The sequence below is a fragment of the Ascaphus truei genome, chromosome 21 (genome assembly GCF_040206685.1).
Source record: "Ascaphus truei isolate aAscTru1 chromosome 21, aAscTru1.hap1, whole genome shotgun sequence".
Classification (NCBI taxonomy): Eukaryota; Metazoa; Chordata; class Amphibia; order Anura; family Ascaphidae; genus Ascaphus; species Ascaphus truei.
In genome coordinates, this window is record NC_134503.1 from 1,565,652 (window position 1) to 1,589,275 (window position 23,624).

At 48.6% G+C, this 23,624-nt stretch overlaps 2 protein-coding genes and 1 long non-coding RNA gene across 5 annotated transcripts in view; 2 read left to right on the forward strand and 1 right to left on the reverse strand.

The window, feature by feature from the left end:
- Window positions 1-8,479, forward strand: NAA10 (N-alpha-acetyltransferase 10, NatA catalytic subunit). Its single transcript, XM_075578361.1, has 8 exons — window positions 1-158; window positions 1,244-1,342; window positions 1,857-1,915; window positions 3,838-3,883; window positions 4,622-4,737; window positions 5,501-5,545; window positions 6,335-6,419; window positions 6,757-8,479. Exons 1-8 carry the CDS (start codon window positions 138-140, stop codon window positions 7,012-7,014), a joined length of 729 nt encoding a protein of 242 aa, XP_075434476.1. The 5' UTR covers window positions 1-137; the 3' UTR covers window positions 7,015-8,479.
- Window positions 8,152-11,038, reverse strand: LOC142471914 (uncharacterized). Its single transcript, XR_012789555.1, has 2 exons — window positions 9,563-11,038; window positions 8,152-8,585 (listed from the first exon to the last, which is right to left on the reverse strand). It is a non-coding gene; the product is annotated as an uncharacterized LOC142471914 (long non-coding RNA).
- LOC142471913 (U8 snoRNA-decapping enzyme-like) overlaps window positions 10,814-23,624 on the forward strand; it is a 25,901-nt gene continuing 13,090 nt past the window's right edge. The window contains exons 1-3 of one of the 3 annotated variants that reach the window (XM_075578363.1): window positions 10,815-11,037; window positions 11,597-11,869; window positions 12,167-12,305. In XM_075578363.1, the coding sequence (XP_075434478.1) occupies window positions 10,816-11,037; window positions 11,597-11,869; window positions 12,167-12,190 (519 nt within the window). In that variant the 5' untranslated portion in view covers window position 10,815 and the 3' untranslated portion in view covers window positions 12,191-12,305. Of the gene's footprint in view, window positions 11,038-11,596; window positions 11,870-12,166; window positions 13,329-23,624 lie in introns of those variants that run through there. The other 2 variants (XM_075578364.1, XM_075578362.1) reach the window with 2 other exon arrangements.

Here is a 23,624-nt window from a genome sequence, read left to right on the forward strand (position 1 = left end):
TCTGGATTGGCTCCATCAACTCGTTGCTCTCTTCTGATTGGTTGCCTCGATATCGCGAGGCTGAGCTGCTGGATCGCACTGCTGGTGCGCGGAGAAAAACGTGCGTGAGATACGCTGACTCCAGTGACACCGGCACCATGAACATCCGGAACGCGCGGGTAACCGGGGGGCTTCCCATAATGCACTGGGGTGGTATAGGTGGGCAGCACTTTCCCACAATGCACTGGGGTGGTATAGGGGGGCAGCACTTTCCCGCAATGCACTGGGGGGGTATAGGGGGGCAGCATTTCCCATCATGCATTGGGGTGGAAAAGGGGGGACAGCACTTCCCATAATGCTCCTGAGTTGGTATAGGGGGGGACAGCACTTCCCATAACGCTCCTGGGGTGGTATAGGGGGGGCAGCACTTCCCATAATGCACTGGGGTGGTATAGGGGGACCCAAAATATCTGAAGGTACAGTATATGTGCACCCACACAGGAACAATATCTGCAGTGCTGAAACTCAACGGGGAAATCCCATAGAAATGAAGAGGAAAGTGCAACCCTCCAAAAAAGTGGTATTTATTCATCCCACGTCTCGGCCCAACGCAGCCGCCCTTTCTCAAGGTTTGAGGTGGGTGCTGCGTGGGGCCGAAACGGATGAATAAATACCACTTTCCCGCGCTCTTTACGCTTTCTGTGATTATAGGGGGAGACAGCATTTCCCATAATGCACTGGAGTGATATAAGGGGGGGATGATGTTACATTATATTTGAGTGCTGCAGTTTCTCACATGCAGATGCAGCGGAATCAGTTGGCATGAATTATCTGACCACAAGAGCTCACAGTCTGAGAACTGCTGCATTTGATATTGGTCCGCGTCACTGCCTGCTCCTCCCTCCTGCCCACTTGTTGCAGCACGTCTATACATGTCTGTTATCACTCTGCTTACAATGGAAACTCAGGGAATCGCTCCCCTCCAATTATCGTTAATGTCTGAAGCGTCCTCGTATTTACATTGTATCAGCAGCGTTTTATTTCATCCCGTGAGGAACTAAGAGCTGATTTATTAGCAGGCGTGTTCAGAACGTGCAACATGCCGAAGGTGTGATCATCTTTCTCTCAAGCTCCATCCCAATGACTGACCATGTATTAGAAGCGTTAATACAAGAGCCAGTGTAGGATGCATCACAATTATTTGCTTATTGGGTATGATCTGTGTTTCTGGTCTGACCTGTTCTCCTCCTCTCTCTCTCTGCAGCCAGAGGACCTCATGAATATGCAACACTGCAACCTGCTGTGTCTGCCTGAGAATTACCAGATGAAGTATTACTTTTACCATGGACTATCCTGGCCACAGGTGTGTGTGTGTGTGTGTGTGTCAGGCTTATTTGTGGTGAGCAGTGTAGCAGAGTGGAATACACACTCCTCCTGTTTGTGGGATGTATTGTAGTGTTTTTTTAGATTATTATTTCTTAACCCCTTAGCTGTCAGGGGCAGGAAAACGCATTGCTTTGCAGAGCGGCACTGTCCTCTCTTGCACCATGTATGTATATGTTTATTTGTATAGCATCATCCATGTTCACAGCTCTTCACAGCAGTAATACACGGGATAAAAGAATTGGAGACGTTATCGGAATACATCATGTAAACATTTGGATATAAGCTCCTACCCAGAAGAGCTTACAATCTAAGTATAGGGTTAAAATAATTGTTCTACTAATGTAAAGTTCTGGGTGCCTGGCCTGGCTGACAGTCAGTGTAATATTAATACTTGTTTGGGTTTTCTGTCCTAGTGTTACAGTTGTCCCTTGTTTAATCATCTGGTTTTAAATGAACCCTTTCCTAACTATTTTTATTTTCTGATCTCTTAGCTGTCGTACATCGCAGAGGATGAAAATGGCAAAATTGTTGGCTATGTTCTGGCTAAAATGTAAGGTGTTAGATCATGTCTCTTATTTGTATTTTACTGCTTGTAGATGTATTTAATTCTGTCCGTGTGCTAGAAATGGTTGGTTTGTGAATTCTCACACCTTCCGCGGTCCTTTCAAGCTGCATTTACAGAGTCATTTGAACCTTCTGCTAATTATTATTATCGTTTATTTGTAAAGCGTCAACATAGTCCGCAGCGAGGTACAAAGGGGGTACAGAAGGATCTAAATTCCATAAACGGTTACATACAAATAAGGGCAAACAGAGAGGTAATGAGGCTCTGATCCTGAGAGCTTACAATACTGGGAATGAGGGGCAGTGTTGAAACAAAAAGATAAAATGTCAGCCCCCCCCCAAAATAAATATTTGTTTTACAAAACCTCTAAGGCCGAGTTCAGGGTGCCAGAGACAGGAGGTGGAGGGCGCGCGTCCACGTGTGCGCGCGGCAGTCTGCTGGGCGATGTGTGCACATCATCCCCAGCAGACCATTTCAAGCTTTCAGGAGGCGGGGCTACAGACCTGAGGTTAGGGATCGGTGTTGCACTGTTGAAATCATTTTCAAGAATGATTTCATTGGCTGCCGAAGTACCAGTGACGCTGCTGCAGCTTCAAAAAACAACTACGCTGACAACCGATATTGATTTTAAATATTTTGTTTCTGACGTCCGCTCGCACGTAAGCACGCCACCCCTCCGAAGCCGGACCCCCTTAACGAGGCCTAAGTCTTATTGCTAACAGAACTATGTGACTGATCCCAGGCAGTATGTGCTTAATGCCCCAAACTGCCCCTCATTGTGTCAGGGGACATGGGGGGTATAGCTGTCACTCGCTGTGAGAGCTTCCAAAGTCACGTCCCATAATGCCTTGCTGTGGTGGATGCAAAGCATTGTGGGGAGCAACTTTGGAAGCATGTGCTGTTAGTGACAGCTATACCCCCCACGCTTGGGTGCATTTTGGGCCTTTACGAAGTGCGCAGTCCCCACACAGGCTCAGGAACCCTCTATGCTGCCTGGGATCTAACATTACATATGTATGTACTGTATATATTTATATGGCGCCCACAGCTGTACTTGGCGCTTTACAAAAGAATACAGTGCAAGGAATTATAATACAATAAGTGGAGCAAGATCAGACAATAGGAAAGGAAATCCCTGCCCCGGAGAGCTTACAATCTAAGTGCTATGTTTGTTGAGTTACAGAGAGCAGGTGAGGGAATAAGTTATTTATTTATTTATAAAATATTTTACCAGGAAGTCATACATTGAGCGTTACCTCTCGTTTTCAAGTATGTCCTGGGCACAGAGTAAGACAAATAATACATGGTTACAAATACAGTTACATAATGAACAGGGTATACATTATTTACAAGACATTGCATGCACAGTTGAAGATAATTTATATTATGGGCGAGTGAAACAGTTACAGACCAGATTAAAATGTGAGACAGCCTTAGATTTGAAAGAACTTAGACTGGTGGTGGATGTAAGAGTCTCTGGTAGGTTGTTCCAGTTTTGGGGTGCACGGTAAGAGGAGCGGCCAGATACTTGGTTGAGCAGTAGATGGCAGTGCTTGGTTACAATGGTCAGTGGGTGTGGGACTGGAGCCATGAGTCCAGGCAAATGAAATGCTTCCTTTAAGAGGGGAGCACCTTGGAGACGCGTCACGACCCCCCTGTTGAGAATCCCTGCTCTTGGGGGGGGAGGGATTGTAGGAGGCTGTATAGAGGTTATTTATTGCAGTGTTCATTAGGCAGGGGAAGGTGGCTGTAAATGCAGCTTGAGCCGTACAGCTCCTCCAGCTGTATACTGTCGGTTATCTGTATGTATATGTTACCTTTCTACTTGTATTGCTCCGTGATGCACTGAAGACCCCTGTGTCAGGATCTCCCCCCTCAAAGTGCCTGTCCTCTTTGTGTCTGTGCAGGGAGGAGGATCCCGATGACGTCCCACACGGTCATATCACCTCTCTGGTATGGAAAGGCGCTTACAGCTTGTACTGTACCTGATGCACAAGTAACTGCCATACCTGGCTTAGGTTGCTGACCTGTGCACTGCAGGGGTTAGTGGTCTCATTACAGAGGATATCACAGAGTTTTGGTATATTAGTAGTATATATCACTGCCAGAGACGCCGGTGACACATTGCGGGCTAAGGAGTTCAGGAGCGGGGGTCGCTGTATTGACCTCACTACTTCCAGCTTTGGGGACCCTCTGGATCCCGAGATAGTTGCCGGTGAACTTACTGGATTCAAATTTCCTTCCAGAGGAAACAATATGACTGCCATATCTCTGGCCAATAGGAAGCTGCTACATCATCGGTTGTGGCTTCCTATTGGATGCTCATTTAAATCCCCTTTAAAAACCATAGAGTTCTATTGGTAACTTCACCAGTGAGTATTAAGGGAGCCAGGGGGTCCCTGGTGCTAAAAAAAAAAATTGTGCTGTTCAGCGCCGGTTCCAACCCTGTAAGAATACAACAACAAACTGGTTACTTGGGGAAGGTTGCTGCCCTAATTATCATATACGGTAGATGCGGCACACATGGCCACACAAGGCCACACATGGCACAAGGCACACATAGCGCCACACATGGCATTATAGGAGCTTTTATTAATCCCCCCCATATGGCCAGTTAGGTGTGTTAGCACAGTGCTGCCATGTAACGGTATAGAAAGGACTTCATGGTGACCAGGCTTCCTGTGCTCACAGGCCGTGAAACGCTCCCACCGGCGGCTGGGGCTGGCACAGAAGCTGATGGACCAGGCGTCCCGCGCCATGATTGAGAACTTCAATGCCAAATATGTCTCCCTGCACGTGCGCAAGAGGTTTGTACGCAGCGGGGGCGTCGCGCGTCCTGTACGGAAGCCGTCGTTTCCATGGGTCGCAATGGGTGGTCTCCCGACTCTGAGCATAACATACACAGCTTCTCGTTCCAAGGTTTGCAGACCCCTCACACAGCACCCAGCGGTCACACATTTCTGGGTTTGCAAGTTGGGATGGGTGTCCATGCTCTCGTGTCGCCGGGGCATAGCGTGTCCATGCTCTCGTGTCGCCGGGGCATAGCGTGTCCATGCTCTCGTGTCGCCGGGGCATAGCGTGTCCATGCTCTCGTGTCGCCGGGGCATAGCGTGGCCATGCTCTCGTGTCGCCGGGGCATAGCGTGGCCATGCTCTCGTGTCGCCGGGGCATAGCGTGGCCATGCTCTCGTGTCGCCGGGGCATAGCGTGGCCATGCTCTCGTGTCGCCGGGGCACAGCGTGGCCATGCTCTCGTGTCGCCGGGGCACAGCGTGGCCATGCTCTCGTGTCGCCGGGGCACAGCGTGGCCATGCGCACCTAATTTCGAGCGTCCCTTAATGCTGATTACCGTTTAGCCGTTGTCCGACCCAAGCTGTGCTAATTACACAATGCGGTTATTGGGGATGGTACTTCTTCCTGCGTCCTCCTATCTCTCGCCACATACTCGCACTGTAATACTGTGACTGCGCCCTCCTATCTCTCGCCACATACTCGGGACTGTAATATGACGAGCGTTCTTTATGTCCAATTAATATTTGTGTTCCTTTTTTTTTTTTGTCTTTTTATTCAAGCAACCGAGCCGCTCTGCATTTATATTCCAACACCTTGAACTTCCAGTAAGTACAGAACCTGTTCTCTGCGTGCGCCATGGGGGAAGAGGGGGGGGGGGGGTGTGAGAGAAATGTCTCCTATGGGGGGTTTGAGGAGGGCGCCTCCGTGCTTATCAGTAGGGATTTGTACTACAATCTCCAGTCCCTGCCTGCCGAGTGCTCAGATATGCGATGCGTTCATTGCACCCCCTGCCTTTTTGGTGGTATGTATGTCTTTATACAGCACCATCCAGGTACATAGCGCTTCACAGCGGTAATACACAGAAGGAATACGCGCTAAAGACATGAAAGGGAGTCCCTGCCCGAAGAGCTTACACTCTAATGCCTAATTTCCATTCTTTAGCCAGCTCATATTAGCACAAGTGTTATTTATGGACAGCAGATGGGATGCTGGGTAAAGTGCTTACAATCAAACCTTTCAATTCTGGTCCTATAGATATTTGGGGCGGGATCTTGGCCGTCCTCGTCTCTCCTTGTTCTTCACACACCCATATTTGCCTCGTCCTCTTGTTAAACAGACGTCTCTATAACCCGGGGGTCGCCAGGGGCCACCAACGGGTTTCCAGGATATCCCTGCTTCAGCACAGGTTGCTGAAGACTGAGCCACCTGGGATATCTGGAAAGCCTGACCTGTTGGTGGCCCCTGCGCACTGCAGTTGCCCAGCCTTGCTATAAACTCGCCCAGCCTCTGTATTAACTTCTTCAGTGTAGAGGAGCCTTAAGAGGGCAATGAGTTGCTGGGCCCCTCCGGCAGGGAAATGGTTAAGCTGCATGTTCCCTTTCTCTCCGGCACAGAATCAGTGAGATTGAGCCCAAATACTACGCCGACGGAGAGGACGCTTACGCCATGAAACGGGACCTGACCCAGATGGCTGATGAGGTTTGTGCACAGCAGCACAGAAAGGGTTAACCATTATAAAGCAGGGATGTGACATCACTCACCAGGGGGGCTCCATTCTACAACGCAGGGGTGGGCAACTTCGGTCCTCGGGGGCCACCAACAGGCCGAGTTTTAAGGCTATCCCTGCTTCAGCACAGGTGGCTCAGTAGGTGCCCGTGCACAGGACGCGCTCATCCCACGGATAATGCTGCATATATATCAATGTATGTTCCTGCATGGCAAAGTAATGACTTGCACACGTGACATGTGTCACACTATATCTGTTACTTCCCTGTGTGACGCGTCAGAGCGATTGAGTTTGCTGTATATTTTGCAGCAACTTAGGAAGCACGTGGAGGTGAAGGATAAGGTCCGCCCGCAGCCGCTGAGCTCCATCGAGAACAAGTCTGATCACCGATCGGTGCATGTGGGGGACTGCTGCCGGGACGAGAAGTGCGGGGGGTCCGGAGGGAACGCCGGGAAACCTGAGGGGACGGAGGACAGTGGGGACAGCAAGGACGTGAGCGAGGTCAGCGAGGCTACTGAGAGCACCGACGTGAAGGACAGCTCCGAGGCTTCAGATTCGGCCTCGTAAGCGCGGCTCCCCAAAAAACGGACCCCCCACGTTTTACCCAGCCCCCCCACGTTTTACCCAGCCCCAGCATCAAGGAACAACCCTGTCTGCCGCTTGGGCCCTCACCACCGTGTCTGGGTGATAGCTGTCATTGATCAAAGTCCTAAAAAGTAGTGACAACCCCCCCCATGTCCAGGAAAGCCTTTTCTGTTAACCCCTTCTGTGCTAGAGGGGCATGCATCACCTTACAATGCATTGCAGGGCCCTTTGGCCCTGCTCTGCAGATCTAATTAACATACGGTCCTTGCATTTAATAATGCAGGAAAGTACCCCTTTGATAAGAAATAACTCTTCTTTTATGAGGAAATGGAAAAGAACGGCAGGATAAGTGATATTCCCCTCGTGCCGCCACGCTACAATCATTGATTGCCAAGCTGTTGGTTATAAGACACTCTGGAGGTTCAGTTACTATGATTTAGGCCGGGGTGGGGTAGTTATAGAATGCCTGCTGTGCCTCTTACCTTGGAGGTATTTAATCAGACGTGGCCAGGTCTGTAGCATTAGAAGACACCCGAAAAACAGGTAAATCCACAGCAGAATGTGCCAGTCGCCTCTGGCAGCAGAGGGGTTAAGATAAAGTGTTTTTGGAGTTGCCTGTCCTGTTCCTGCCTTTGTCTGACACCAGCACTGCCAAATATGTAAGCGTGACTGGGTACGGATTAATGCTGCATTAACCTCTTTGCTGACAGATTAGTGCATGAGTGGCCAACTCCAGTCCTCAAGGGCCACCAACAGGTCAGGGTTTCTGGATCTCTGCTTCAGCACAGCTGGCTCAGTCTTCAACTGCACCACCTGTGCTGAAGCAGGAATATCCTGAAAACTTGACCCTTTTTTGAGGTGTGGAGTTGACTATTCTTAGACTAGCGCATAACAAAGTGATGTTATGGGCCTCTCTGGCTTTCAGTAACTACCTGCAAACAGTCCTTACAATACGATCCACGACCTGGAGAGGTGGCTGCATCCACCACACTGCAGCACAGTTACAACGGCCACAGGGTGGCGCTGAACACTTCTTTAAAATGAAACAATAAACCAGAATCCGAAGGAAAAGTTTTCCTAAAGAATGTGTTTTTTAAATGACATAATATCACAAGTCTGGGTCTTTTGTGGAAACGCTCTATGTAAGAATTATGGAACGAGAATATACATACGTTTGCTCCTTGCCCTCTGGTCTTTTCGAGACTTCTGGGGTGCTAAATATGAGCCCTAGCAAATATGGGGTGCTCTGACCTTAAACAGATCACAAGGTGAAACCGCAATCCATGCAGAGTGTGACAATAGCACAGAGTGGGTCTGAACAGTAATATTTTATAAACTTGTATAGAAAAACATCTTGAAAATGCAGTCCTAACATGAAAGCAAATCAATAGTACGGAAATGTGAAAAGGCGTGTTAATATATTATGGAATAAACATCTTTACATATGTTTGAGGCATGAAGCTGTAAGTATGGCAAGCTGGAGCATCAGAACCGTTCCTGTTTGCAGTTGCCTTTTGTGTGAGAGTTGAAAAGCATCTGTCTTCTGCATTGTCCTGTGAGGGAGGAGAGATGGGTACAGTAGTAATACACATGACCTAGGAATAAGTGCTTCTCGCACACAAGTATGAAAAGGAGTCCCTGCCCCGAAGAGCTTACAATCAAACTGGTAATTAGGGAGAACTTAAGAGACAGTAGGAGGGTGGGTAAGTGCGTCAGATGTGTAGTATCAACCAGCGGAAGTACCCATATGCTTCGTTAAAGAGGTGTTTTAAGAAAGGTAGAGAGAGGGTACTAGTCTGATATAGAGAAGGGTATCCCCAAAGGTGTAGGGCAGTGAGTGAGAGAGGTTTAAGGGGGGAGAGGGCTTTAGATACAAAAGGGGCAGAGAAGACATCCTTGAGCAGAACGTCAAAGTCGGGTAGGTGTATAGTGAGAAATTAGGGTTGATATGTAAGGAGGCACAGAGGAGGGTATAATGAGAAATGTATGGTTGAGATGTAAGATGGGGCAGAGGAGTATTGGCCTAAATTGAGAAGGGAATTTTGTAAGTAATACAGGATTTAATAGGAAGCCATGAGAGGGATTTCAGCAGGAGATACACAGACATATTTAGGAGAGAGTAAAGCGGTTCAAGCAGCAGCATTTAAGATGGATTGTAGGGGAGACAGATGAGGCAGGAAGTGCGTACAGCAGAAGGTTGCAATAGTTGAGATGGGAGACTGAGGGTTGAAAAGTAAATGTGTGTTTCATGAGCTTAGAGGTGCTATTTGAACCCCAAAGATGTGATAAGGTCACCTAGAGAGTGTGTAAATAGATAGAGGTCCCAGGACAATCCCTGGGCTATACCGAGCGATCGACAGGCAAAGGAGGTGTTATCAAATGAGACACTGAAAGTACGATAGGAGAGGTAAGAGGAGATCCAGGATAGAGCGTTGTTACGGATACCAAGAGCATGGAGAATGTGAAGAAGAGGGTGGTCCACCGTATCAAAGACTGCAGAGGTCAAGTAATATAAGCAGGGTATAGTTACCTTGATCTTTGGCAGTGTCGTCGTTTGCAAACTCACAAACACGGGTTCGTAGATAATGAGTAGTTTATTGCTTGTACAGCATTGAGTATGATCATACACATTCAAAAGTCAATGAGAATGCTGGGGGAGGGCCCAAGCAGGTCTTGTATAACATTTGGGTTTCTTTATCTACCATAAATTGCTAGGCAGAATATAAATAGCTACTCTATTCTAAAGCCCATCATCTGAGAAGTCACTAAACCAATTAGAAATTGGGTTAAAACAGCTCAGTACAAATAACAAAATATAATAAAATACAAAATGTACACGTTATCCAATTATTTTGTATAATTGGATTGTAGAGTGTCTGGGAGAGAATAGGAGGTAAGAAAATGGAGCAAGCGAGAGAATACATGACATACAAGGAGTTTAGAGGCAACAGGCGACGGGGAGACAGTGATAATTATAGAGATGGGGTCTAGCTTACTGTTTTTGAGTAAGGCTATAACTGTTGCATGTTGGAAGGGGTGGGAAAGGAACCAGAGTTGAAAATGTGTGAGTGGGGATTAGAGTAGGCGCAAGAGGTTTGAAGAGATGAGGGAATGGGGTCAAGAGGGCAGGGGGGAGAGATCAGCAATGACAGGTCCTCTGTAACAGGAAAGATTCAAGAAATGCAGGAGGTGTAGGATGGGAGGGGAATACAGATGGGATGTCTTGATAGATGGAATCCACCTTTGTCTTGAAATAGAAAATCCTTAGATGAAATGGCGGAAGATAATGTGGTGCCATACAGTATGTTATATCCCTTATTAATCTCTGGGCTCCTAGGAATGCGTAGCAGAGTTTGGTGGGTGGGGAGGTTAACAAGGCTTCCTACTCCCACATGCCCCAGGACACATGGGTTGGACATGCAGAGGGATGGCTGGGCTCTCTCCAGGCCCCTAAGGGGGGGGACGGACGTGGAACAGAGTGGATATGGTCCAGGCTTGGTATATCCCTGGTAGAGGTCCATCCTATGAGCCCGCAGAAGTATGCTTCAGCCTCAACAGGTGAACCTGCATGAGTGCTGCTCTGTGGGTCTGGTCCATTTTATTTGGAGAGCGCGTCCCTGTATTCAGACAGAAAGCTGGTGCAGGCCATTAAATCCCCTCCCCAGGGATCAGCACTCCAACCTCAACACGTGCTGCACATACTGAACCCTGAGACAGCCCAGCTATGCATCCCACGCCTCGTTCTGGTCCCTGCTCCCGATTGGCTGCGCGGTGCCCCACGTGATGCTTGTGTGCGGAAGCGGCCTGCGTGTCAGTGCAGTGATGGCGGAAGCGGAGCAGCTGCACCGCGGGTCTCAGGAGCAGCAGCGGCCGCCGCGGCCCCGGAACATCTCCCGCGAGGAAGCGCTGCGGCTGCAGGGATATAAACACGCGTGTCACGTGCTGCTGTACGGACCAAGCCCCGCCAAGCTGTTCGGCCGCATCCCCATCAAACACGTGCTGCTGGTGAGAGGGAGAGGAGAGGGGGGGCCCTGTTACACAGCGGGAAATGGTGTTTAGTTATCCTTTAACTGCAAGGGGAGCCAGTAAGGAAGTGCAGCTCAAAGGGTTAACTATGACTTCACATAAATAATGATTACCGTTGCATAGCATCTGCCCATGTATTCTATGCCCTTTCTGTGTGTAACTCCGCCTGATTTGTGTGGTGCTTTGTGCACAGATACTGTATACAATACATGAACATATTTGCCCATACAGAGATGGCGTGAGAATGCTAGAGATAAATAAACCGCAGCCATGCACCGAGATGTGTGAATGGTATATCGCTACGGGCAGTAATATTGTAGATTGGAAGATGGTCATGTTCTGTCTGTAAGGGTAATCATATCTTATATGTGTGATACTGGTTAAAATCCCTATTGTGCTGGTCAGTGGTATGTTATTACTCTATAAATAACGGTAGTTGCCAGAATAAGATGGTTGGATGTGTTTGTGTATACATATATGGTTTATTCCTCCTTCCCCCCCCCCACCCCTTCTCCCATCGCCCCTCTTCCCTGCACAGATGATGATGCGTTTTGACGGGCGGCTGGGATTCCCCGGGGGATTTGTGGACCCACAAGACTCCACCCTGGAGGACGGCCTCAATCGGGAGCTGCAGGAGGAGCTGGGCTCGACGCTCAGCTCGGTGCTGGTGACGCAGGAGGACTTCAGGAGCGCACAAGTCCGAGACTACCCGCAGAAAGCTGTCACACACTTTTACGCCAAGCAGCTGACCCTGGATGACATTGAGAGGATTGAGGCAGAGGCCATGAACGCAAAGGATCATGGGTTAGAGGTGAGATAAAGGAGTTACCATACTGTGAAAGCACTCAGCCACCTAACACCTTCTTTACCAGTACTAGCATGTTTTTAAATGGGGATGTAGTCTATCCATAGAGATCTCTGGAGAAGAACCCAGAATATCAGAAGATATAACACCAGTCCCTTAATAGTTATGCACCTTTTAACATGGGGGGGGGGGTTTAATTATATGGGTTGTTGCTTTCACTGGTGCCAAAAAAAGATCTGTAACTGGCTGAGCTGTGCCAACAGCAGCAGTGTTTCCTGCTGGCTAATGCACACTTCTATCCAGTGGGGGTCTCTGTGTTCCAGGTGATGGGTTTGGTCCGCGTGCCCCTCTACACTCTGCGTGACGGAGTCGGAGGGCTCCCAGCCTTCCTGGCCAACAACTTCATTGGAAACTCCAAGAGCCAGCTCCTGTATGCTCTGCGCAGCCTACGTCTGCTGCGGGAGGATCAGATCCAGGACGCCATGTGGGCCAGTCAGAATCTGCAGTACTGAAACTGCGCAGGGAGCAGACATGTACATAGACTGCGTGTCTGAGGACAAATTGTGTGCGTGGGTACCTTTTTACAGGAGACTGGCCTGTTTACCAAGTGCTGCTATGCTACAAGGCAAGTAGGTGTAATGTCTTCCAGCACTGTAGAAAAGTAACACTTAGTAAATATGACTCGGTGTGTCTGACTCAAACACATACATGCAGCCTCCTCTATGTGCACAGTCTCCTCTCCTCTTCTCAACACACAACCAACAGTCTCCCCTAATACACACACACACACACCTGCACACCGTCTCCTCTTCTCAACACACAACCAACAGTCTCCCCTAATACACACACACGCACACCGTCTCCTCTTCTCAACACACAACCAACAGTCTCCCCTAATGCGCACACACACACACACACACACACACACACACACACACACACACACACACACACACACACACAGCCACTAAGTAGCTTTTCAAATCATGGCAGACATTTCACTAGTTTGTAGACACTTGGGTATCCCCCTCCCCACTCCTTCTTTTCAGTTAAAAAGCACATGGCTTTTCTTTTTGTGCTGCAGCGTCTGTGCAGCCAGAGCTCCGATCTCAGAGGAAATGCAGAAGGAATGAAGTTTGAGCAGGGAACCATGTGTTCTGCTGCAGAGATCCGGTGCTGTTTTATGTTAGAGAATCAAGTCCTAAATGAATAGTAAAGGTTTGATATAAAACCGCCTGAGTGGGTCTCTTTATCATGTGATATCCTTATCATTTAAAACAATCCAATATAAAAGGAATATCAATTTTCATAACTATTTTGCTGCATTGGGGCCTGCAACATATTCCTAACACTGCACCCGCTATTTACTTGTATGTAGTCCTTTGTGATGGCCCCTGTGTAACTCTTGCAGTGCATCATAGTGTTCTTTGTGTACATCAAAATAAACATTTATTATGTTATACAATTTCTTCTTATCCAGCTGTCTAATTTGCAGTGTTTATTCATCTTTCTTGCACAAACTATGATTTCCATATCGACAAACAGACTATGGACAACAGAGTGTTATACAAAGGGGGGAGCAGAGCCCCATAACACTAATTACCCCCACGCTAAGGTGCAGTTTGGGGCCTTACTAATTGTGCAGGCCCCACACGGGCTCAGGAACCCCCTATACTGCCTGGAATCCAACATTACATTTTTGGGGGGCGAACCCCTCACGTGTACCCCGTGTTGGGAATCGCTGCCTTAGAGTGGGGAAAAAAAGTAATTTAGTTTTAAGTTAGAAATTATATTGGAAAATGATAAGCTGCTTCTACAAAGATAAGACGTTAAATCAGTCTGAAGGCAGGCAGGTGTAGAAATGTTTTATGTGATTTAGAAACTTGGTATGCTTTAATAAGTTGAATATTATATGGTTAAGAGTTTGGAATGAAAGGTTAGTTAAATAGATAGTAAGTAGTAAAAGACAATATAATAGAGATGGGTCATAAAAGATAAAGAACATTAGGATTAACTGTAGTTACTTAGTGAAAGAACAAAGAGGTTCTTCTAAACAAAAGTCAACATTGCTATTGAAGAAACCGTGTTCTAATTATTTTTTACTAAGAACATTTTGGGCTGACCGTGAGAAAAGCAGGTGATTGCTATGTTTAGACTGGCTAAAGGAATGTATAAAGATTACATTTGGATTTATAGAATTCAGAATCATTTACCGCCAGCAAGCTAAGAACAAGCAAGCTAACGACTCTCCCCTATATAACTAAGTTCTAATTCTGAATGATGTCACGGACTGAATGATGTCACTGCCTGAATGATGTCACTGACTGAAATGACGCTATGAAAGATGTTTTCTATTGTCTGTGAATAAATTGAGAAAAGAACCAGACCGGGGACTATTTGATATATATATTGGAAAGTGGGACATTTATTTGCACCCATCTAATGAGCAAATCTTCAGTGGGAAGTGACAGCTATACCCCCCACGCTAAGGTGAAGTTTGGGACCTTACTAAGTGCACCCTCCCCACATGGACTCAGGAACCCCAATACTGCCTAGGATCCGCCATTACATTTGGGGGGGAAGGCGAACCCCTTACTGATGCCCAGCGGACCCCCTGTTGGGGTTCACTGCCTAAAGAAAATGAATCCTAAATGAGTGGCATTTTTTTTTTTTTTTTTTTAAACTTTGCATTTAAAACCAACTATAAAAAGTAGATGTTACAAACAGATCGTGTCCTTATACGGCAGTTGTTTTGGGGGTACATAAAAGGGAAAAAAAGGGGATAAGGTGAAAACAAAATGAGGGGGTTAGGGCATGGGGGTAGGTGGGACGGGTACATGACATTTCACAGCAAAACAGAAGGGTTATCACAATATATTGTCCGATATCACTCTAAGGCATCTTTATTACATTCAGATGGTACCTTCTTATACTAAAATGAAATAATCATCCAGAACACAGTCCTGAAGATTGCGCTTGATACTGGCAGCGCAGGTGGCGTCCATATTTAACTAGGCTGGGATCTAAGACCAGCTCCCAATGGGTACCGCGTGAGCCGCATAGTCTCAGAGCTCAAGCGACAGTGGGTCCAGCCCGGGGGTCTGCAATGTTGGACACCCTGGGATCCCACACATTTCTCAATGTGTGCATTGTGTCACTTGGATATGTCTTCTCTTCTCGTTCCCTTTTGCCGGATCCCCATAGTTATTTTGTTCAGATCAGGGACTGGGCCTTTCCGGGAAGCGGCAATGGCGCATCTGGATGCCGCAATTATATGGGAACTAAGTTTATGTTCGTGGAAAGGCAGAGTTTGGATTGGGTTTCCAAGCAGGGCTGTCCATGGATCGAGTCTTACCTCCACCCCCAGCTCTCTATTAATTAGCGATGAGATTACCAACCAGCACTCTTCTATCCGTGGGCATTCCCACCAGATGTGTAACATAGTGACCGTCCACAGCCCCAAAAACAGTCAGGTGATGTGTTCTTGTATATGTTGCTTAATTTGTCTGGTGTGAGGTACCACCTGTACAGGACCTTATATGCATTTTCTTTAATATTCTTATTTATAGACACAGAGGACACCAACCTTCGACACGTCCTCCCATACAGAAGGGTCCCCGGGGTTACCCATGTCCTCTGTCCAACGTTTGGTATATTGAAGTCATTTTCTGAACAGGGTGGGAGGATAGCTTGATACAGTATGGAGATCAGACCCTTGCATGGTGGGTCCGAAAGACAGGTCTCCTGGTATACAGTTATGTCTGGGTTTATTTAGGGTCAGGTGCCTCATTTGGGCGTAGCTAAACAATTCTGACTGAGGTAACTGGAGTGACTTGTGTGGGGCCTTTGACTTTATTCCCTGATTAGAAGATCCTTGAGTCTGAGAATTGCGTTTTTCCACCACTGATATTTTTGAGGCTCACACTCGGGTCTAAATAGACGGTTGTTAAACAAAGGTGTCATAGGGGGGGAGCCCAGTTTGGTAAACACATGTTTTAATCCAAATCTGTCCTACAGCTGTAGTGAATGTTTAATGGCGGGAAGGATATTATTGTCTATTACTGAATGGTCATCCCCAGAATGGAGCCTAAGGCCAATCTGTGAGTTCTGAAGGGAAGTGTCCTCAATCTGGACCCACATTATCGATTTAAGGTCCACGTGCCAGAGCGCTAGTTGTGCCATCGGCGCTGCCAGATAATAGGAATCCTCCCTCCAGCTTGGGTCTAATTAGGATATTGAAGTTTATATGATTTTTTTTCTTTGTTACTCCAGATAAAACTATTCACACTTCTGTTTGGAGGTCGGCGGTGTCTTTGACTTTGTGGGGAATTGGGAGGATTCTATATAGATACAGAATTCGGGGCAAAAGAGTCATCTTTGCAGCCGTTATCCTTCCAAACCATGAGGCTGAAGATTTCGACCATGCCTCGAGATCTTTTTCAAGCTTCGTGTACATAATATGGAAAATTGGCTTTGTACAAAGTGTCATGTTTTAGTTATTTTTACTCCTAAATAGAACAGATTATGCTTTCTCCAAATAAAAATAAAGGGACAGATATTTAAGTAGGTCGTGTGGTAGATTCATATTTCGGATTTACTATTATTTATCTTTAGGCCCGATATTTTTTCAAATTTGCTGACTGATTGTCATGATAATGTCATGAGATATTGGGTATTTTTAATCCCTCTGGGGCTTAAGGGGTTAATGAGCTACAGTTTTAGTTTCAAAGTATTCTGTAGAGGGGGGGGGAGGCTCCTGCCGGGGCCTTCAGAAAGTGGGGGCTCCTGCCGGGGCCTTCAGAAAGGCAGTTGGCTACAGGATTTTTTAGGCAGTTAGCTTCAGAATTTTATGGAGACCAGACTGAGGATAAGGCATTGCCTCTTATCAATGACCTCTTTGGGAAGAACCTATGTCCTTTGGTAATGTACTGTATAGGATTTTCTGTTTTATTCCTTTTATTTTAAGAAACTGTTCTGCCTCATATTGCAACTGTATGTTTATTTTGTATCTCCTTTCTGTAATCTAAGCACTGAATTTTTATATATATTAAAACATTTACTAAGTAATGCTTTGGGCGCTGAACGAACTAATACGCGCTCTGGAGAGAATAACTTACGAATTCGGGCACATGTTACTACAACTGATTTTGTGTTAGAGTGCATAGTTTTTCCTATAATAAACAGGGACCTGAGGCCCTGGCGGATATTTTAGTCTAAGATCTGTTATCATATCTGCATAACCTCAGGTGGTGGCAGTGGATGGTTATGATGTGCAATTGAGTAGGGGGTTAATACTAACTCGCTGGTTCCTTGAAGAGGAGAAAGGGGGGTTGGCTAGAGTAGCTGTGTGTCTTAACCCTGGTTGCATGTCTAAGTCACGTGCTCGTGTGTGCTGTTTGTGGCGGTGGTATATTGGGACGGCTTGAGGAGAGATACAACTCATTTGAGGGACCCTTGAGGGGTTGAAGAGTGGGGCAGCTTGCGGGTTGTGTATTGATCCTTGATCCTGTAAGAGGGGATATTGTTCATTTGACGGACCCTTGCCGGGGTGAAGAGTGGGTGCGCTTGCGAGCGTCGGTATTAACCCTTGTCCCGTATGCAGGTCGCGTGCTAGCAGGGGGTCGTACGTGACAATGATGAATAAATTAGTCCGAGAGATCATGGGTTTACTCGTGGTCAGGAGGATATCGTTTGCAAAAAGGCTTAATTTGTATTCCTGGTCACCCACTCTTATACCAGATATATTTGGATTAATTCTGATTCCTATATCAAGGGAATAAATGGCCATGACAAACAAAAGGGGCGAGAGTGGGCAACCCTGTCTGGTACCGTTTTTGATTTGGGCTGTCCCTGAGGTGTAACCTGCATTACGGATCAGTGCCTCCGGAGTACTATACAGGAGTTTCACCCACCTAATAAAGTTTCCTCTGAGCCCGAAAGCACCCAATACAGTACTAGGAATAGATATGACCAATCGACTCGGTCAACAGCTTTTCTATATCTAGCGATAATAGGATAGGCTGTATTTTTTGTGTGTGTGCTATGTGGACCAGATCGGTTGCTCTGTGGATATTGTCGGGTGCCTGTCTAGTGGGGATGAACCCCACCTGGTCTGGATGGGTCAGTTTTGGAAGTAGAGTATTGAGGCCATTAGCTAAAATGTTGGCAAGTATTTTGATATCCGAATGGATTAATGAAATTATTCTATAGCTGTGGCAGTCATCGTGTCCTTCCCTTCCTTATGTATCGGGGTAATCATCGCTTGTAGCAGTTCAGTTGGAATATTTCTGCTCTCTATGAAGCTATTGAATATCTTTGTTAAGTGGGGGACTAGTTCATCCGCAAATTCCTTATAACATAGCCCGGAAAACCCGTCTGGGCCGGGAGCTTTAGCTGGCTTTAGGGATTTCAGGACTCGTCTTCTGTTATGGGACCGTTCAAATAGCTCAGCCTGAGTAATTATCGGGACGCTGCAGTCTTGTGAAAACTGTCGTCTCTCAATCCTGGTCTTTTTATTTTTGGGAGTTTTGCATCCCTCATAGAGATCGGTACAGAATCTGTGGTATTCAGACACCATTTTCTCTGGGTCATACGGTAGTTCTCCTGATAAAAGTTTAATAGAACATGTTGGCTCCTCGGTTTGTCTACCGGCTCCTCGGTTTGTCTCCCGGCTCCTCGGTTTGTCTCCCGGCTCCTCGGTTTGCCTCCCGGCTCCTCGGTTTGCCTCCCGGCTCCTCGGTTTGCCTCCCAGCATGGTATCGGCTTTATTCGGTAGTAAAGTTGTCCTGTCTACCTGAGCGCTATCTCACATCAGAATGTGGGGTACTGAATGGGGGTCAGGCAATTAGTTGAACGAGGGCTATCAGCCCAGCATATTTGCAAATAACCCCCCCCCCCTCCCCTTTAAAATATATTTAGAATACTCCCATGTCTCGTGGTCAGCAGGGCGTCTCTGGGCCCACATGGACATCTCTTAATGTTACTCGTTTGTTCCAGATCGCACATACTGTATGTACTGTGTATGCCGTGGTAATCTGGTGCGATTTACTGGCAATAAACATATGAACTTGCAAGCATCTGCACATATAAACATGTTGGGGGGACATCATCCCTCACCCCCGGGGTTCGGGGTTATACCACGGGGCGCTGAAGCTGCTTATTCTAGGCCTAACATGGCAACTAATCGGACCAAAGGGGCAAACACAGCATACCGCGGCTATAATTGTGCCATCGGCCTTAGTCAGCGCTCTGTGCTGCAGGCCACAGCCTCTCACCCCCACAATTATAACTAACACATTACATGTGAAAGCTAAGCGGCACAAATAGTCTATTCTGCCCATTATAGGCCGAGGAACTATACTGCCACATTGGGGGTGTCTCACCGTCTGCGCCGTCCTCGGGCACGGCCCTCCGAATATACGGGAGAAAAAGGGAACCGTAAAACCGCTTTCATCACCGGCAGGTTTCCCGATTTCACCGCGTCTCCTCTGTCGGCCGGGCCGTCCGCACACGCGCAGTCTCTGGTCCTACGGTCGTCCTGGTTATTCCTTGGGGGGGGTCTCGCTCCTGGTCTGAGGGTCGCTCTCGTCTTCTGAACTGTTTGCAAAGTCGTCTGCAAGGGCTGGGTGCGTCCGGCCGGCGGGTTTCTTGGCGCGGCGGCTAGGCCCATGTCATTAAGCAGGACACAGTCCTGGCCGACCTCTGCTGGCCTTTCCCTGATATTATCAGCCTGAATGGGAATCCCCATTTGTATTTCTATATGGGTTTCAATCAACCTTTCAGTGATCGGCTTCATTCCCCGTCTCTTAGTGATATGGGACAGGTCCGGATACGTCTGGAGGCCTCACCCCTGGAACTCCCTCAGCGGTTTCTCTTTCCGCCGGCGCAGTACATCTTCGTTAGTCCTGAAGTAACATGTCGGCGTCGCCGCCGCCGCGTCGCGTAAGAGTTTCCTGAACAGGCGATGCAGGTAGGGCCCGACATCGCCCACTTTTTCTGGCACTCCCTTGATCCGGGCGTTGCTTCTTGGTCTTTGCTTTGCAGCTCCGCGATTAGCCGCTTGGCTTCGCGGAGGCCGTTTCCGAGCACCGAACCTTTCTGTCCGTTTTATCCTCTGCCCGATCAGTCCCGTGTCCCAGGGACCCGAGTCCCCAGTCATTGTCTCTGAGGGCCACTTGTATTATAATTCCGTTTGGAATAAAGATTTCATGTTCTTATCGCTGTGATGTTTAACCGGCCCCACTGACCCCTGGCTGGCGCGGCTCTGAAGTCTGTGTGTGATACCGCGCGCTCTCGTCTGGCTCCGCCATCTTGGACATCTTTCCGCGCCTCTTGTTGGTAACTTCGGGGTTTTTAGTCGCCGTTCGCCTTCCTCTTATGGGCAGTTATGGGCAGTGGTTGACAAATCACCAAAAAATCTACTCGCCACACAAAAAAATCTACTCGCCACCTAGTACCAAACGTGTGCTGCTTGGGCCAATATTTACTCGCCCGGGGGTTAAATCCACTCGCCCGGGGCGAGCAAATGTATAGGTTTGTCGAACACTGTATATGGGTAACTCGGGCGCTCCTATTTAAATAACTGCTGACCAAAATGTGATCTCTTAATTATGTTTTTTCTTTCGGCTGCGATCGGAGCTGCTCTAGTCGCCTCCCTCCCTGATTGGCGCCGCGCATGCGCCCTCACTGAGTGGCATTGTAATGATTTTGCGCAGTGAGAGGTAACGGCCTGTAACGGGGATCTCTCTGTAGCCGGGGAGAGCCGGGCTCTTATTCATTGGCAGAGCTGTAATGTGGTGACTTGGGATTCCCTTTAACGGAAGCTTTCGCTGTTCGGAACTTTGCGTCATACTCGGCGTTGATTTATACGGCTGCATGCTTATCTTCCAGCAGTTAGCTAAACGTGCAGTCCCTCCGAGTAATGTTGCTTTTTACAGTGACTCTTGCCTTCCCTTTTCATGCGATTTCTATGGATTCTAATTATATTAGCCCGTACATTTGCAGAGCGGCGTGTGTAACGTGCAGAGCGGTGCGTGTGTAACGTGCAGAGCGGTGCGTGTGTAACGTGCAGAGCGGCCCGTGTGTAACGTGCAGAGCAGCCCGTGTGTAACGTGCAGAGCGGCCCGTGTGTAGCGTGCAGAGCGGCTCGTGTGTAACGTGCAGAGCAGCCCGTGTGTAACGTGCAGAGCAGCCCGTGTGTAACGGGCAGAGCAGCCCGTGTGTAACGTGCAGAGCGGCTCGTGTGTAACGTGCAGAGCGGTGCATGTGTAACGTGCAGAGCTGTGCGTGTGTAACGTGCAGAGCTGTGCGTGTGTAACGTGCAGAGGGTTGCGAGTGTAACGTGCAGAGCGGTGCGTGTGTAACGTGCAGAGCAGTGCGTGTAACGTGCAGAGCGGTGCGTGTGTAACATGCAGAGCGGCGTGTGTAACGTGCAGAGCGGCGTGTGTAACGTGCAGAGTGGTGCATGTGTAACATGCCTAGCAATATGTACATAACTGTGTGTGTAACACGCAGAGCGGCGTGTGTGTAACGTGCAGAGCGGTGCGTGTGTGTAACGTGCAGAGCGGTGCGTGTGTGTAACATGCATAGCAGTGTGTGTGTAACGCGCAGAGGGCGTGTGTGTGTAACATGCAGAGTGGTGCATGTGTAACGCGCAGAGCAGCGTGTGTAACGTGCAGAGTGGTGCGTGTGTAACATGCCTAGCAATATGTACATAAGTGTGTGTGTAACACGCAGAGCGGCGTGTGTGTAATGTGCAGAGTGGCGTGTGTGTAACGTGCAGAGCGGTGCGTGTGTGTAATGTGCAGAGTGGCGTGTGTGTAACGTGCAGAGCGGTGCGTGTGTGTAACGCGCAGAGCGGTGCGTGTGTAACGTGCAGAGCGGTGCGTGTGTAACGCGCAGAGCGGCGTGTGTAACGTGCAGAGCGGCGTGTGTGTGTAACGCGCAGAGTGGTGTGTGTGTGTAACATGCAGAGTGGTTCGTGTGTAATGTGCAGAGCGGCGTGTGTAACGTGCAGAGCGGCGTGTGTGTGTGGAACATGCAGAGTGGTGCGTGTGTAATGCGCAGAGCAGCGTGTGTAACGTGCAGAGCGGTGTGTGTGTAACGTGCAGAGCGGTGTGTGTGTGTGTACATATCTGTGTGTGTAACTTGCAAGGTGCTTTCTGTGCGTGTATAACCCGCAGAGCACTGTGTGTGTGTGTGTGTGCGTGTGCGTGTGTGCGTGCGCGTGTGTGTGTGTAACCCGCTGATGGTGCGTTGCTGCCTTTCCTGTGCTGATGATGTGATAGTGTTTTGTTGATCTGTGTTTTCCCCCCAAAAGGGCTCCGGACGGCACCTTTACTTCCCCTCTGTGCAGTTTCCTGTGGGTGCTGGTAGAGTGTGGGTGAGTGTTAGTGCAAGCATCTTTCTGTTGGTGAGTATGAGCCTGCGAGCAGCTTCCTTTGAGTGTGAGCAGCTTCCTGAGTGTGAGTGTGAGCAGCTTCCTGTGGGTGAGTGTGAGTATGCGAGCAGTTTCCTGTTGGTGAGTGTGAGTCTGTGCGCAGCTTCCTGTGGGTGGATGAGTGTGAGTCTGCAAACAGCTGACTGTGGGTGAGACTGAGTATGCAAACAGTTTCTTGTGGTTGAGTGTGAGTCTGCAAGCAGCTGCCAGTGGGTGATTGTAAACCTGCGAGCCGCATCCTGTGGGTGAGTGTGAGTTTGCAAGAAGCTTCCTGTGGCTGAGTGTGAGTACAAGCAGCTTCCAGTGAGTGTGAGTGCAATCAGCTTCCTGTGGCTGAGTGTGAGCCTGCGAGCAGCTTTCTGTGGGTGAGTGTCTGTGAGCAGCCTCCTGTGGGTGTGTGTGAGTGCAAGCAGCATCCTGTGAGGGAGTGTGTGCAGCTTCCTGTGGGTAAGAGTGAGTGCAAGCAGCTTCCTGTGAGTGTGAGCAGCTTCCTGTGGGTAAGTGTGAGTGCAAGCAGCTTCCTGTGAGTGTGAGTGGACACAGCTTCCTGTGGGTGAGTGTGAGTGCAAGCAGCCTCCTGTGGGTGATTGTGAACAGCTACCTGTGGATGAGCCTGTGAGCAGCTTCCTGTGGGTGAATGTGAGTGCAAGTAGCTTTCTGTGGGTGAGTATGAGTGGCATCCGGTGGGTGAGTGTGAGTGCAAGCGGCATCCCGTGGGTGAGGATGAGTGCAAGCAGCATCCTGTGAGTGTGAGTGCGAGCAGCTTCCTGTGGGTAAGTGTGAGTGCAAGCAGCTCTTGTGGGTGTGTGAGTGAGCAGCTGCCTGTGGGTGAGTGTGAGTGTGAGCAGCATCCTGTGTTCTGTGTCTAGATGTCAGTAATAGTGTGAGCGCTCTGAGTCGTTACTAAACCCTCGGATAATGTGCTGCGTGGCAGACCTGCGCTGTAACTGCCCTCCTGCGCTGTAACTGCCCTCCTGCGCTGTAACTGCCCTCCTGCGCTGTAACTGCGCTCCTGCGCTGTAACTGCCCTCCTGCGCTGTAACTGCGCTCCTGCGCTGTAACTGCTCTCCTGCGCTGTAACTGCGCTCCTGCGCTGTAACTGCTCTCCTGCGCTGTAACTGCGCTCCTGCGCTGTAACTGCGCTCCTGCGCTGTAACTGCGCTCCTGCGCTGTAACTGCTCTCCTGCGCTGTAACTGCCCTCCTGCGCTGTAACTGCCCTCCTGCGCTGTAACTGCGCTCCTGCGCTGTAACTGCTCTCCTGCGCTGTAACTGCGCTCCTGCGCTGTAACTGCTCTCCTACGCTGTAACTGCGCTCCTGCGCT

Bases quoted from the DNA above. Each gene is read 5' to 3' on its own strand.
- NAA10 (XM_075578361.1), top strand. From the start codon at position 138: ATGAACATCCGGAACGCGCGG. The intron at 3,884-4,621 runs GTATGGAAAGGC...CTGTGCTCACAG, and splicing joins ACGGTCATATCACCTCTCTG to GCCGTGAAACGCTCCCACCG. The intron at 4,738-5,500 runs GTTTGTACGCAG...TTTTTATTCAAG, and splicing joins TCCCTGCACGTGCGCAAGAG to CAACCGAGCCGCTCTGCATT.